The 15520-nt window shown below is 54.7% G+C and overlaps 6 protein-coding genes across 6 annotated transcripts; 3 read left to right on the forward strand and 3 right to left on the reverse strand.

Annotated features, from left to right (window-relative positions):
* Nucleotides 1-1033: 1033 nt before the first annotated feature.
* On the forward strand, nt 1034-1457 carry PHACADRAFT_212760 (uncharacterized protein; the record flags this gene model as incomplete). The annotated part of the gene is made up of 1 exon (XM_007399903.1): nt 1034-1457. The coding sequence occupies exon 1, from the start codon at nt 1050-1052 to the stop codon at nt 1455-1457; it is 408 nt and encodes a 135-aa protein (XP_007399965.1). The 5' UTR covers nt 1034-1049.
* Nucleotides 1458-2506: 1049 nt separating this feature from the next.
* On the forward strand, nt 2507-4735 carry PHACADRAFT_212761 (uncharacterized protein; the record flags this gene model as incomplete). The annotated part of the gene is made up of 8 exons (XM_007399904.1): nt 2507-3123; nt 3174-3326; nt 3379-4065; nt 4130-4135; nt 4184-4322; nt 4371-4506; nt 4561-4614; nt 4667-4735. Exons 1-8 carry the CDS (start codon nt 2589-2591, stop codon nt 4733-4735), a joined length of 1779 nt encoding a protein of 592 aa, XP_007399966.1. The 5' UTR covers nt 2507-2588.
* Nucleotides 4736-7803: 3068 nt separating this feature from the next.
* On the forward strand, nt 7804-9073 carry PHACADRAFT_177563 (uncharacterized protein; the record flags this gene model as incomplete). The annotated part of the gene is made up of 3 exons (XM_007399905.1): nt 7804-7819; nt 7871-8310; nt 8367-9073. The coding sequence occupies 3 exons, from the start codon at nt 7804-7806 to the stop codon at nt 8853-8855; spliced, it is 945 nt and encodes a 314-aa protein (XP_007399967.1). The 3' UTR covers nt 8856-9073.
* A 632-nt stretch (nt 9074-9705) lies between these two features.
* On the reverse strand, nt 9706-10844 carry PHACADRAFT_212764 (uncharacterized protein; the record flags this gene model as incomplete). Its single annotated transcript, XM_007399906.1, has 1 exon — nt 9706-10844. Exon 1 carries the CDS (start codon nt 10831-10833, stop codon nt 9706-9708), a length of 1128 nt encoding a protein of 375 aa, XP_007399968.1. The 5' UTR covers nt 10834-10844.
* Nucleotides 10845-11582: 738 nt separating this feature from the next.
* Nucleotides 11583-12202, reverse strand: PHACADRAFT_101569 (uncharacterized protein; the record flags this gene model as incomplete). Its single annotated transcript, XM_007399907.1, has 2 exons — nt 11583-11756; nt 11804-12202. 2 exons carry the CDS (start codon nt 12200-12202, stop codon nt 11583-11585), a joined length of 573 nt encoding a protein of 190 aa, XP_007399969.1.
* A 1211-nt stretch (nt 12203-13413) lies between these two features.
* PHACADRAFT_262703 (uncharacterized protein) lies at nt 13414-15501 on the reverse strand (the record flags this gene model as incomplete). The annotated part of the gene is made up of 1 exon (XM_007399908.1): nt 13414-15501. A coding segment is annotated over exon 1 (926 nt), but the record flags the coding sequence as incomplete, so codon positions are not given.
* Between the last annotated feature and the right edge of the window lie 19 nt (nt 15502-15520).

Raw genomic sequence — 15520 nt, forward strand, 5'->3', positions numbered from 1 at the left:
GTATCTCATTAGCATTCAATCAGGCGTGACGGCCAGACGGCGAGCCGTAAAAGAACGACGCTGTAAGCCAAGCAGTGCGCGGCACGCATTTGCGCCCCCCACACAAGGACAGCGGTGACATGGAAGCACAAGCTCTGAGAAAATTTCGCACCAAGCAAACCGCTCGCAAAACAACGGGCCTTGGGAAAGCTCCCAGAAAGGTTCTGGCCGCCGCAGCGAAGAAACAAACAGCAGCAGCCGTTTTAGGAGACGTACCTAAGAAGAAAGCTGCGCCCAAGGGTCTAGACACATCTCGTGCGGATATTAAAATAAGCTTTCAGGTGGATACTGGGTCCGACCAGCAAACACGATCTGAACTCGGTTCTACTGAGCCTTCGCAAGGTAGTTATGTTCTCGAATCCAGAAGGAGTTCTCAATAGATCTCTAATGGTCGAAGCAGATTCCTGCTTCTCTTCTTGCACACACACTGGTCTCTTCTCCCTGCAGCAATTCTGCAATCTTGCCCAAGCTTCTCATAGTGTAATTCAATCCTATCTAGAACAGCTCGCTCTTCAGATCCAGGATTTTCAAACAGAGTATGCAGTAAGTTGGGTAGAGGCTGCACAGCTGCGAGCTGAGAACGAGAGGTTACGCCGAATGAATGAGCGGCTGTGCTCGGAGAATGCTGCCCTCCGACAGCAAGCACGGGGACTGAGCAGGTTCTGATTCTTTGCAATATTGTAGGTGCATATTTCGTCACACTGTCCTACTGAAGACTAATCCTCACTACATAGGATTCGAAGTGCCTGATACTGTCGTATAACGTACCCGTTTACGTCAGTTTAACCCTGGATATTCGTTAAGCAACATGCTCAAACTGATTTTCTGTTTCTGTGTCGTGTTAATGAGTCACTCGTCAACAGCAGGGCGCTCCCGTGCCGAGAGTCTGAGTATATCTGTTACGTTCAGTCTGCTAATACATAACCTTGCTGTTGATCAGAGCCACCAATCTGCTCTCGAACCCAGGTACCCTGACTAGTTGGTCAAATGCCTAGCTCTCTCATAGCATCATGAGCGTCCCTATGAGACCTCCTCCGTGGCCTGAGCTGACAGCAAACGGGACGCAATGTTCTCCACTTGGATCGCTTAGGCCATCATTCTCGCGACCATTGTCGAGCCTGCGCTCGGCGTCAGTGGCATCCGTTGCTTCAGTTTCCGGCACCTCCTTCACCTCCCGTCTCAACTTTAGCGTCATCTACAACCATACAGACGAGGTGGGCTATGACAAATCGCGTGAGGTTGCCAAGGTCTTCCTCGCGGTGGAGCCGTGCATGACAGGCGCGAAGTCCGACCCAATCTGGATTTTGATGTGGTACTTCAACGGCCCGATACCGTTCATGTTATCCGCCAGCTTGGTGGCCTCTTGGCCACAGCACAACATCAAAGCGGAGAGCCCCAGGGGCAAATCGTACGTCTAGACGATGAACATTCACGAGCTTGTCGCCATTACGAAGGACTGCATGTTACTGCAGGTGGATCAGCAAGTTCTCAGTACAATAACAATGAGAAATAGGTGCTCTCATCGAAATCGCGCTGAAGACGGACGCCGGTAAGCCGGAGGCTCCAGCTCCAGGCGGACCCCACCGCTCGGCTTGTATACTGTGGCGGCCGCAGGGCTCAAACCTTGATTAACCATGATTTCTGGTCCCAAGCTGAAATATGAGCGAGCCGTACATCTCCGGAGCTGTCCAGTCGTTGACAAACATCCCGTATGGAACTTATGACAGCGAAAGCATCATGATTAAGCGCCTAACCGGCCCAGGGTCAGGCTTGCCGGATTTCGACCGTAGCATCGAACTTGTACGGTATGTACTGACCAGCTCCGAGCCTCGCCGTCTTTCCGAGCGGAAGCCTGCGCGCAAGTCTCGCAGTATGCGAATGGAAGGCGTTTCTCACATGAATATGATTCTCGACGCATCATCGTAGAATATAAGACGCGGAAAGACGGCCAATGCCGCGGCTGAAACTTCAAGAAACTTGCAAGGAGGTGCCTTGTTCTTGATTTCCATGCATGGTATTCCCTATCGCCCAATGGAATACTGGGAAACATATCAGGGTCGGATGGCCTTTGTCGCATACACCTGGCACCAGACAACTGCGACATGTCACAGAACTCACGTTGGTGTCGGCGCTTGGTGCGGCTGCGGCTGGTTTGCGGCACAGGGTGGTAAGCGCAGTTTTTTTCTCGAGAAAACTCAGGCAAAGGTGGCTAAACAAGGCCCAGTTATTCCTCGATTTCACGCCGATGCAACCTGAGGAGAAACTGGTGCAAAACCAGCCAAAAGGGTCTGAAACACAGTAAAACTGGCGGAAAACTGAGTTTTGCCTTCAGCTTTTTTCAGGTGAAACCCGGAGAAAGTTGGGGCCTTGTTGAATCAATTTTTGGCTGATTTTACGCCGGAAAAAGGTGCGCTTACCACCCAGTGCAGGCTCCCCGAGACTTGTCTCTCATTGCTTCTCAAGGCTAACTTATATGCTACTCGTCATGCGAGACTATAATCAAGCTAGTGTCTCGCCACCCACACTCCCGCCGCCGCCGCAACCTCTCGATGACCGAGCCAACCGACGCACATTCTACTGCCGCAAACTGGCTTGCAGCATTCGCACGAGCGGTCAGTGATGGGGATGCACAGCGTGTCGCAGCGACGTTCCTTACAGACGGCTGGCTAAGAGACGTTCTCACTTTCGTCTGGGACACCCGATCCCTCCATGGGCGGGAGGTAATCCAACGCTACCTTACAGAATCGAACCGCCTCTCTCTAGCCCAAGTTGCCAATATCGCTCTCGAGAAAGACCCATTCTACACACCACGTGAGTCGTTCGCCCCAACAGGCGATCGGGTTGGCGTCGAGACCGGGTTCACGTACGAGACGCGATATGCCCTTTGCCGAGGCTATGCACACTTGCGGCAAGTTGAGGATGGCACTTGGCAGGCTATCACCGTTGGCATGATTGCCCTCGACCTCAAGGCTCATCCTGAGCCGGCGAATGTCGCTGCCGACCGGGAAGCCTCCGGTCGGACCTGGGATGAGCTCGAGGTCGAGCGAAAGGCGAAGATCGAATCTGACCCGCATGTCGTCATTAGTGAGTCGTATACGCTACTTGTAGGTTTTGCGGTTACAGAACATTCACAGTTGGAGCTGGACAATGTGGCTTGAACACTGCTGCGAGGTTCCGGCAGATGGATATCTCGACTTTGGTCATTGAGAAGAACGCGCGCATCGGCGACAACTGGAGAAAGAGGTACAAGAGTCTCTCCCTCCATACTCCGGACTTCTATGGTCAATGTGAGCGCCGTCATTCTCTGTTTACGATCTTCATTGAGCGGGCACGACGCAGCGTTGTATCAGCCCTACCCATCTAACTGGCCCGAGTATGCGCCCAGGGACAAAGTTGCGGACTGGTTTGAGTCGTACGCCGTCAAACAGCATCTCACGATCTGGACGAAGAGCGCCCTCGCTACGCAGCCCCGATATGATGAATCCGAGGGTGTTTGGCACATCGCAGTCGATCGCGACGGCAAGACCGTGATGCTGCGCCCCAAGCACATCGTGCTCGCAACAGGCATACACGGCGTACCACGAGTACCCGACCTGCCCGACCGGGCCAGCTTCGCAGGCGCGGTGCTGCACGCGGCACAATTCGTCGAGCCAGGGCCCTTCGCAGGTCAAAGCGTCATTGTCGTCGGCGCCGGAAACTCGGCCATCGACATTTGTCAGGACCTCGCCACGAGTGGCGCGGCATCAGTGACCATGGTGCAGCGCTCGCAAACTTGCGTCGTCTCGCGAAGCTCTGTCAAGGAAGACATGCGACACATCTGGCTTCCTGGCGAGCCCGTCGCCGTCGGTGACTTCAAGCTCTCGGCGCAGCCGCTCGGGTTTTTCAAGGCGATGGCCCAGAGCATGCCTGAGGTGCTCTGGGCGCGCGAGAAAGAGCTACACGAGAAATTGCGCAAAGGCGGACTTGAGTTGTATCAGGGGCCAGAGGGAGAAGGGCAACTTCTGTTGGTCTTTGAGCGTGGTGGAGGTAAGCTATGGGTTACTTCAGAAATCCAAATAATAATAATGGCGGCTGATATAACCTCTAACAGGCTTTTGTGAGATCTTCCTTCTTTTCGTACAGGTTATTATCTGATATCCCACAGGGCTGGACAAGGGTGGGGCGGACCTCATCGCGTCAGGTCAAATCAAGATCAAGCAAGGCTCTAGTCCAAAGTCCTTCGCGGAAGACGGCTTGGTCTTCTCCGACGGATCCAAGCTACCCGCGGACGCGGTGATCTTTGCGTAGGTCCACTCCAATAATCAATACTTTACCCACTGATATAATTTCAGGACGGGCTATGAGCCCATTCGCAATGTCCATAAGCACACTTTCGGCGAGGAGGTGATTGGCCGCACGAGCAAGGGCTGGGGGCTTGACGAAGAGAGCGAAATAGAAGGTTGTTTTAGGCCCTCAGGCCATCCAGCGGTGAATAAATTGCTTTCGCGCAACGCTGAGATATTGACGTTGAGGGTTGAACAGCTATGGTACGCCATTGGCGATTTGTTCAACTCTCGGTTCATGTCGAAGCAGCTGGTACGCACGAGTGTTTCTTCATACGAGCTGAAGCTGGAATTTGCACTCGTAGGCTATTCTAATCAAGGTAGCTGACCTGGGGTTATACAATCCTGAGCAGGATCAGCGAAAGGGGCTGTAAATGCCAGTGTCCCGAAGGCGAAGATGTAGCGGAAAATTGCGCCTCGTCTATTTCAGCCCCGAGCTCTTGACATATCTTTGCTGATATATAACTTGTCGTAATCAAATGGGCTGGCATAAATGTACAATTTAGCTTCGATGTTCCCGTCAGTGAGGAGAGGTGAAAATTGCGTCGGGACCAACTTCGCGAACTGAGCGCTGAGCGCTAGCCGCCGCCTCATGACTTGCTCTCCGCCTCCATCTACTCTCAGCGACCTCGTAGAGTCGTCGTCGATTCCATGGCTTTTCGACGACCTCATAACTGAAATCTTGGTATATCACTTCAAAGATAAGCATACACTTGCGGCTTGTTCGCATGTCAGCCGCGCCTGGCTTCCTCTCGCCTCGCGATATCTGTTCCACAGCGTCCGCTTTCCCGGCCTGCGCCCCCCGCACGGCCTAGACCCTGCGTGCTCTCCTACTGTTAATGACTTCCTCTACTTCATCACATCATGCGAACGAGCAAAATCCAGCCTGCAGAAGCTGTCACTCAGGAGCTCATATGATGCACGGCGGACGAGTCCATTCCACGTATCCTTCTCTACTCTGAGAGAGCTTGTCGCTGCGTTACCACGACTCCGGGTGCTCAAGCTCGGACAGGGAAATAGACTGTTGATACTCAACGACACGCCGGCCAACGAGGGCGGGCTAAGATCCCGTCTAGCTCTTGACAGGCTCGTTCTAGGCGATGTAACAGGATCAGAGGACGAGCACATACTCGACCTCTTGGGTTTCTTCTTTCCCATTGGTGAGCTCGTTTTCGAGCCTTCTCCGGGGTATGCTACCGTGTACGCCCGTATGCTAGCGCAGAACGATCTAGCAAAGTATGCCAGGACAGTGAAAGTCGAAGTCGAGAGCTTGTCGTTCAGATTCTGGCTACATGACGAGCTGCAGTTCCCTTTCCTCTCAGCTATCAGCACAACACTTTCCCCAGCGTCGCTCAAGTACATGACCAACGTTTCATTGTCCCACTTCGAAGACCTGGCGCAGCTGGACAAGTTCATCTGTGACGTGGCGACACATTTAGAGGAGCTCACGCTTCGCATCTACTCGCCTGGCGTCAACCTAGGATTTCAGCCGCGCTTGGCTAGATCCACGATCCGAGGTCCCCCTTTCCGTTCGTACCTTTGCTCTCAGATCCGACTTAGTCCAGACGCTGATGCCTCCAAAGGCCAGATATCAGGCCTTCCTGCCCTAGCCAAGTGCTCTGCACTCCGCCGAATGGTCATCTACATCGATATTTGGCCCTGGAGGGATCCTACCCTCGTGCGGAGCACACTCCGCTCAGCGGACAATACGAACTCATTCAATGCGGCTCTCGCGATCCTGGAGCCTGCGCTTGCGGTCCCAGCGATGCGCGCTGTCGACCTCGTGTTCTTCCTCCGCTATCACACGTTGACCATTTTAAGATCGCTCATAACTCCAGAGAACGTACTCGCACGCATGCAAGAGCTCCTCTGGGAGCAGATGGACGATATGAACATCCGGAACGACAGCCTCGAGGCGATTACGATTAAACTCAGCGAGAGTGAGCAGGGAGATGGGGACCCATTGCTTGCCGACGAACTAAAGAAGCTATTGGATTCTCGGTTGAAGGCGCGGGTTAGAAATTTGGTTCGGTACACGTAACTTGGTGAGTAATAGCCCTCCCACCTTGCTACATCCTCATTCGCGTGTAGTGTGTACTATAATAGTGCCTCTATCGTGAATCTAGAAAACCTTACCTATAAGTCATTCACGGGCGCCCATGCTACTTGCTTCCGTTATCACAAACACTGCCGCCGCTCACTGTCGCGATCCACAAGGCCGACGCTTGCCTCGGCGGCTCGTTGTCACTCGCGGGCCGCACAACGCACCCTTTCCGGTAGCTTTGACTCCGCGACATGTCACGATGATTAGGAGAATCGCTGTCTATTCTCCTCACATCCTCATCCGCACCTTATCTATATATTTGTCATGGGCGGGTATTTACCTATCAGCTTGAGCTGCTATCCCGACGCGTACATCTCCGAGGTGAGCATCGCTCAGCGTTCCGGCTTGCTTGAGAGTAACGCGAAGCGTAACTCTATTGCTTCTGAAATGTCAATTGGGTCTACTGCCTTGGATGTCTCAACCACCTCGTCCTGGGTAAATATCGAACATCCGACCACTCCAGTGGTTGGGCAAAACCTTCGCACCAAACGCTCGCATCCTACCCGGAGGGTTTAGCTCGACGACCCCGTCCTCCAGGTCCCCAAGAGAGGGCCCCAGCCTGAAGCCGGTGTGTGAAGAGCTAAACAAGTCTATTACGGTTTATGTTGCCGCCGAGAATTAACCGCCAGGCGCGGACTTGGCATGAACAAGGGCAGCATCGTATGGCTCATCCACTAGCGCGTCAGGCAGCACGGCTCCGGCCTGCGTGTCCTTCGCATCCACTATGAGAGGGGCGTGCCAGTTTACTTCGAGCCGCGCGCGCTCACTGCAAACGAGCTACCAGAGGACGCGCACCGAGTATCTGTTGGCGATATATGAACGGCTACGCGGCTGGAACGCTCAACCTCCCACAGCACAGGCGACTCAAGGAGGTCGCGGGCGACGCGGGAGCCCGAGGCCCGGGGGACAGAGATGCACACAAGAACTTCCTGTAGGTTTACAGAGTCCAGGGGGCACATACCACTTCCATGGCGCTCTTAGACTGTTGTCAACGTCTTGAAACACATCGAGCAGAATGACTCCCGTCGCACCCAGGACTATATGCGATACACGCTGTAGCTTTGGTATATTTGTCGTGAATCTACGACCTTTCCAAAAGAGTCTCATTGCGATGCCGATTATTGGGCAAGGGAGTGCGAGAGTAAGTAAATGAAAGTAAGGAACGAGCTCGGCTGTTGCCGGACTGTAGCACGAGCTGCTTACTGAGCCCAGCGGACTTTGAAAGGGTAAGTACAGAACTGTGGTTAGTAATTGGAGGCGGGCGCGCATTGCAGTGCTTACTCCACGACCGCCACCACTCCTCAGTCTTTCCAGGCTCCCCATTAGAATTTAGCCACAATGCCTCGAGCGGAAGGTACGTTCCCAGTGCAATAGACTGTATCACCTGTAATTAATGTCAACCTAGTCGGTACACCGAAGTACCTTGCCAACAAGATGAAGGCCAAGGGCCTCCAGCGGCTGCGCTGGTACTGCCAAGTCTGCCAGAAACAGTGCCGAGATGAGAACGGCTTCAAGTGCCACACCCAGTCCGAGGCACACCTCCGACAAATGCTCGTCGTCGGCGAGCAGGCCGGCAAGCACATTGCCGACTTCTCTTCGGAGTTCCAACACGACTTCGTCCAGCTACTTTCTCGTCGCTTCAGCACGAACCGGGTCAAAGCGAATTCTGTCTACCAGGAACTCATCCAGGATCGTAACCACATGCATATGAACGCTACACGATGGGTTACTCTGACTGAGTTCGTGAAACATCTGGGCAGGATGGGTATTTGCAGGGTAGAGGAGACGGAGAAAGGATGGTTTATTGCGTGGATCGACAACAGTCCACAGGCTCTCGCAAAACAGGTTCGTCTTGATTGGCCTTATGCATAGCTTGTATCTTACTTACGAGCATTGTACAGGAAGCTACTATGAAGAAGGAACGCCTGACTACTTCAGATGAGCAGCGGGAACGCCAGCTTATTGCCGAGCAGATCGAACGTGCAGCAGTTGAAGCTTCGACCTCCGAATCTCCGTCACCGCCTCCGGAAGCGCAGGAGCTCAAACGAGGAGAAGGCGAGAAGGTCGTTCTGTCGCTAGCGCCCAAGACACCTTCCGCTACATCGACCGCTGCTGCTCCCGCAACAACTGGTCTAAAGATTAACCCCCTGAAAGTGAAACCACTGAAGCCAGCAGTCAACCCCCTCAAGGCTGGTGTGAATCCACTTAAGCGATCAAATCCCCTCAAGCAAGCTGCGTCGTCGGCATCCCCATCTACTCCTCCCGCAGGTGACGATAAGGTGGCTGGCAAGAAGAGGGACCTGACCGCAGCAGAAAGGCTCATGTTCGAAGATCAGGAGCGCAAGAAGCGGCGGATGGAGCGCGAGGCGAGGGAACCCGTGGCGGCATAGAGGTAGAGGCTTGAGGACATTCGGTACGAGTTGAAACATTGTCATAATTCTCGCTGTATGCCTACTGTAATTGCATATCTTTTGTGTATCCCCAGGCTATCATCATGTGAAACCGCTCTGTGCGTGTTTGTTCAATCCCCCAGCCCTGCTCTTTGTCCGCAAAGCTGGCGCTGAGGTTATAAATCCTTTGGCTACCTTGGCTCAGGCTTTATGTCCTTGGTATGGTACCGATATATATTCTCCGTTTCGTCCTCTGCTCCCGCACATCGAGACTATGTCTGACTAACCAAGAAGCCGACGGACGAACACCTTCACCCACTGAGCCTCGATTTGGGGCGTCATGTACACGTTCTCATGCCACCGCCGCCACTGAAGCACCCCGGCCGTCTAGCCTCGCAAGGATACAGGACCGCCTGTAGTGCTGGCGCACCCCGGGAAGATGACTTCTACCAACAGCCACTCGCGCGCTAGCTTTCCTCGCGGTCGCTCGTCCGGCCGCCGTCCCCTCCGATGCCCTCGCGCTTGGAGAGCAGGACGTTCGACAAGATAAAGAACATTGTGAGTGAAACAGAGACCAACGGAGAGCAAGGTGCCGGGATAGAGATGAAGTGCTGCGAGTAAAAATCGATATGCTTCTTTAGCTGAGTCTGTCCTCTGCGCGTAAGATTATACGCAAACATCACAATACCCCCATACTTGTTTTTTTATCACGCGTTCACTAAGCTGAGCTCAGGCATGATGCAGTACCAGGTCGTGGATGAATCGGCATCTAACACTTTTGAATAATGTAATGCGCAAGAGCGGTATATAAAGCGACAGTGGTTACATATTCTCGGGGATTTTATCACCTTTACCGCGCCCTAGGCCTTACAGGTCCCGTCTGGATGCTCTTCTCCATCTCCACAGTCCATGGAAATAGCCCTTCGGTGCACGCCGCCTGATACAGACCACGCACCCACTCCCGATAAGACTGTGGCCCGCCGCGCAGTTCGCGCGCGATTTGTGCGAGACAGTCGAGCTGGCCGTACGTGAGCCATGCGAGCGGCATACGCTTGAGCGTGGCCAGCGAAAGCTTGCGCCCCAACTCGAGTCCGGGGAATGATTCGTGCGCGAAATGCACCTCGTGTTCGTATTCCGCGTTGCCGGCGAGATGCAGCCGAAGGACGGTGTACTCGTCCTCGAGTCGTCTACGCACGTTTTTGCGCCTGCCGGATATATACGCGATGCAACACAGCGGGTTTGCCCTGGCATCGTCGGACTCTGGCACTTCAGCGTACACGTGCACGGCTACGTAGCCCGCGTGCCGGTCGTCAGAAGAGTCCCTGGGCCGTGTCGAGGGAATGTCATGAGCCTGCAAGGTCTGAGTCGTCCGTATCGACGACGCCCGATATGCGTCGGACGAATACTGGCGAACCGCATCACTGAACCATTTGGGAGAGCCCATGTCGTCCCATTCATGCCCCTGCTCCGCTCTAGCGGTATGGTCGTAGAGGGTTGCACCGAAACGACGTGGGGTGGCTCCCGACGCGGCTCGCTGTCCTGGTGTGAAGTTACTGCCGAAGGCAACCCATGAGTTACTTGATTGCGTTAATCGTAAGGTGCGTAATCTTCGTTCTGGCGGGATAAAAACGTATTTGAGGTTTGGGTAACGGCCTTCTTGCGACAGGTGGAGGGGCGAGGGCTGCGGAATATAAAGGCGCCGTTCGCGTGGCGAGAGTCGTAATACATCCGAATTGTTGTTCGAGGGAGGAGCCGTTCGATTATAGGCCGACGGTGCCCTGGAGAGAGGCAGTGTTGACGCCGACTGTCGAGAAGCAGCCGCTGACGGGCCTATCAGATTCAGCATGACTGGGAAGCATGGGTTGCTCTTGTCTGGCGAGATGCTCGCGGTACGAAATGGATTATAGCCCTTCTTCTCAGATGCATTGGAGATAATAGAGTCGCGGAGGGCATGGTACGAGACGGGGTAGGAGGCCATGGTAGTGGCAGGGAATGGATAGTATTCGTGGCAGAGAAACAGATGCAGCTGCATTTATTGCCCCGAGTGTCGCAGACAAAGCCCAAAGAATACTTCATCCCTGTGGCACAGTGGCACAGGCCACCGAAGCATTATAACCACAAAGGCGGACAAGAACGGAGAAGTAATCGGTCAAAGAGCCTTCGATAACGACAAAGCGAGCTGAGACGAAACATGTTAGCGCAGCTCATGGCAGTAATAGGGTCGAGATGCTTAGCGACCTAGTTGGGCTATAAACGCCAGTCGTTTTCGCAAATGCTGTCCACGTCTAATCCCCTTCAATGTTAGCACATGGGCTTCTACCATGGTGAACGCAGGTAGTAGTATATCAATCAGCAGCAAGTCGCCAGGCACGAGTGCGCTGCCCAATCTGCATTAATGGGTATAATCACATCGCGTAAAGGCGAACTGGTGACGTTCCTGCTGAGTGAGGGCTTAGTCGTCAGGAACAGTCTCTAATACGCCAGGGTTACTCTGAGGTGTTGATGCATGGTCGGAACATCGTCCATACGGGCATGTCCCTGCTCGATTGCGGACTGCTTACGTTACAGATCGAGGGTCAGGGATGTCGGAATTTTAGCGTTGAATCCCAGACGCTACACTTCCGTTATCTGCAAAGCCAAATCCTACCGTCGCGAAGTAGAAGTAATGACGCACCAATTCCAGATTCTCCGCTCGTCCTATTCTCGTAATTCCGGATGTTCACAAAGCTAAAATACAAAAGGACCCAAGCCCAATGATAATAACTGAATGCCATTACGCTTCAAGTACCCGGAAAATCTGATGGGAATCGTCAAGTTCACGTCAAGGTGTCTTAGGACTTGGCGTACCTTAACGGTACCACTTTTCAGATCGTCCAATCGGTAGCTCACAGACTCAACGCTCTACGAAATAATCAGTCAACGACACCAAAGGCATCTGGGCCACGTACCTCTTGCCCGACGTGCTGATTGGCCTGGAAAACCTTCACCTTCGTCTTCTTGACCTCATAGTCTCCGATAATTGCGATTAACGGCTCGCCCATACCCACGTTCTGATGATAAATCTGCAATCCCTTGTGTCCCTTCAACTTCGCATCGTGCAGCACGACGATATCGCCTGGCATGATGTCGCTCGCTCGCTTGTGCACCGCAGAACCACCTTGCTCGTAGATAAGGTAACCAAACGAGTCAAACGGGGGCACAGGCTTTGAGGCATTCGGCACCTCGTTGAGCACTGTCGTCACGAACCCGACATGGGTGCCATCGCCGACCAGACTCTTCCGCGACTTCTCGTATAACGTCGTCGCCACTTCGGCGATCTGTACGCCGACACGACCCCAGTGTGCCATGAGATCGTCCACGGAGAGGTTCGTCAATGGCGTAACGGCTTGCTTCGGTGGCGGTGGCGGCGGTATTGTAGAAGTAGATCCAGTGGATGTTTGCCTTCTAGGGTACTGCGTCGAGTCCTCAGACCACTGGCCCGCCAATGACAAGTCTGTCCCGCCTCCAAAGTCAAATGTATTTTCCCACTGCGAGCCGGGTTTACGTTCCAGCGGAATATCTGGTGGCGGTGGTGGAGCAGTGCGAGATGACCTCTTGAGACTAGCCGTCCTCAGTGGCGGAGCTGGTGGCAATTCCTCGTGCACACCAGGTGTCTCAACCATAACATAGTCGTTGGTGGACGCTGACGGTGGAAGTGTCGGGCGTGACTGTGGAGGCGGTACTGGTGGTCGACCGAGGGGTACGGGGGGCCGGGAAGCGTGACGGGTAGGTACAGGGGGCGATATTACCTCCTCTTCGGCGTCTGGGTGCTCTATCTCCTCGATCTCGCTCTCCTCCGCTTCGACTTGGACCCCAGACGCCTCAGACTCCGCATCGCTCTGCTCTGGCTGAGGTATAGGAGGTGGCGGCGCTGTTCGCGGAGGCGGCGGTCGAGAGGATGATCGCCGCGATGGGACTTCTTCATGCGCGGCCGTTTGCTCTGACCGTGGGACTGGCGGCGGGGGCGCACCTCTTGGAGGCAGTGGGCGCGAAGGTGACGGAGGCGGAAGAGATTCATCGTCTTCTTCGGCATGCACTTTAGGAACTCTTGGAGGTGGGGACGTAGGCATAGGCAGCATGCCGAAACGCATACCGCCAGTAGCTGCCAGGCGAGCTGCGATACGCTGCTTGCGAGCAAACTCATCCTCTTCCTCTGGGGGAGCTTGTTCCTGCGTTTGTTCCTGCTGAGATACTTCCTCGTGCTCTGCCTGGGGTTGTGGTTCTTGCTCTGCCGTAGGCGCAGTGGCAGGCGGTGGCGGGCGAGCAATAGGTGGAGGCGCGCCGAAACGCACGCCTCCGAGCTTCGCCATCCGCTCTGCGATGGTGCGCCGGCGAGCTGTTCCTTCGTCCTCGGCGGGTAGTTCAGGAGCGGCAGGGGCCTCGTCTTCCGTCTCGCTCGGTAGGTCTTCAGTCTGAGGAGCATCCGCAATAGCAACGGGTGGCAACATCGGTGACCTCTGAGGACTGTAAAAGGACGGGTCAATGGGATCTGATGATACACATGTAAGTACCTTCCTCTCAAGCAAGCTTGTGCAACTTACCGCCATCAGAATCGTCCAGAACTTCGGTATCGCTACGCTTCGGAATGGCCAAGCTCGGGTAGTGCGACTGTCCACTCGACGGAGATACGGGTATCGTTGCTTTGCGCTGAGGTACTGGTACAGATTGACGGCGTGGTGGAGGCGGCGGCGAAATTAGCTCTACTTCTTGATGCTCGTCTACAGCCCCTGAATACTCGCTTGCCTCGTCGTCGTAGTTATCGTCTTGGGACTCTTCATACATCGGTCGCGGCGGCGTAACAGGACGTAGAGGGACTGTTGGTGGCGGTAAAACCGTAGTATGTTCTCCTACCGCTTCGATGGGCGGAGGAGGAGGAGGAGGGAGTGACCTTCTCGCAGGATGCACACTGGGCGACATTGGCAATGTTACTCGCTCATGTACCTCTTCCTCGGCTTGCTCGATAGGTGGCGGCGGCGGGGGAAGCGATCTTCTAACCGGACGGACTGGCGATTTGTATCCAACGTCCGCTTCAACCTCCCCAGGTTCAGCAGCTGCACTGTGCACAGCGGGCGGAGCAGGGATAAAGTTCTCTGGCTCAGCCAGAGCCGTGCTAGCCGTGGACTTAACTGACATAGTCCTGCGGGGCGGCCGTGGCGGGGGTGTAGGTTGCTCTTCTTCTTGATCAAACGCTTCAGGTTCGGATGCGGCTTTCTCGCGTTTATCCTGCGATAGAGGTGGAGCCGGGACGACGTGAGATGGTGGAGGTACAGAAACTCTCCTAGGAGGTGGCGGTGGCGGCGGCACTTCTATCTCTTCCTCGATCTTCGGTTCGCGCGTCGCCTTTCTACTTGGTGGGTGCATGAATTGCTCTTCTCGTTCCTGTTCAAATGTCTGAGGTTCATCATACACCGATTCGTCACTCTGTTCTTCTTCATCGTTGTGGTACGCCAAGTCTGCGCCCCTCTCACCCTCGTATACGTGTACAGCTTCGATTTCATTCGCCACAATCCTGGCATCTACAAAAGTCAGAATCCATCAATCCTACATATTCTCATCTGCAGCTAAATAAAGAAGCTATTTACCATCATCCTCTTCATCCTCGTAATTGCTCTCGCTTTCACCCGCGTATCCACGTTGCTCTTCAGGCACAGTAGGCACGCTAGCCTTCCTCTCCGGCACGGGGCGCGTTGCAATGGGCGGCACCGGTGGGCTTGCCAAACTCGTCGCTGAGGGCGCAGAGAGGTCAAGACTCTCGCGGCGTGCTATATTAGTCGCCTCAGGCAGGGCGGGCGGAGGCGCATCAATATCTTTCGCCTCTACGTCCACCTCATCAAAGGCGAGGTCCTTCTCAGGGCTCTTCGGTATATCCACAGTAGTCTTGCGACTTGGCGTTGGCGGCGCCGCGAATGGGTTAAACCCACCCTGCTGGCGGAGGCGTTCCGCAATGCGCTTGCGGCGTGCGTCCTCGTCTTCCTCTTCTTCAGCCTGAGCAGGTTGTTCCCCGGTGAATTCGAGCTCCTCGACAGCTCTTCGCTCCTCGATAAGTGGAGACTCATCGGTCGGGGCGGGTCCCTGGGCTTCTTCGACGTGCTCCTCGGCATGCGCAGTGTTAGGCGCCTGCTTTGACTCTTCGTTCTGTCCGCGCTCGCGTTCATTGTCCAGCGCAAGCTCGTCGATATTGTCTTGCACCTCGCGTGTCGGCTGCTGCTCCTCATGGACAGGCTCTTCCTTAGCTTTCGGCGGCTCGTGAACGCTCTTCCTCTTCTGGACAGGCTCTAGGCCGAGTGCGCCCTCGTCCTCCTTACTCTTGCGCACCGCTTCCTGAAGCTCCTTCGACCCGTCATCGCTCGTGAGCTGTGGTGTGCCTGGTGCAGGACTCTGCGAGACTTCGGCAGCATCCTCGAAAACCTGCTCCGCAGCTGGCGGGGGAGGTGCGGGCGACGGTGACTTGGGTGCCTTGCGGCGTGGTGGCGCTGCGCGCTTCGGTGCTGCGGGAACGGGCATCGCTGGAGAACGAGGCGCAGATGATGGTGTAGAGTCGACAGAGAGGAGAGATGTACTGGATGCGTTTGGTTGAGCAAAGTATTCTGTTAAAGTCATCAGTAACCAGGCTTATAAGAAGTGAG

Source organism: Phanerochaete carnosa (assembly GCF_000300595.1).
Source record: "Phanerochaete carnosa HHB-10118-sp unplaced genomic scaffold PHACAscaffold_9, whole genome shotgun sequence".
Classification (NCBI taxonomy): Eukaryota; Fungi; Basidiomycota; class Agaricomycetes; order Polyporales; family Phanerochaetaceae; genus Phanerochaete; species Phanerochaete carnosa.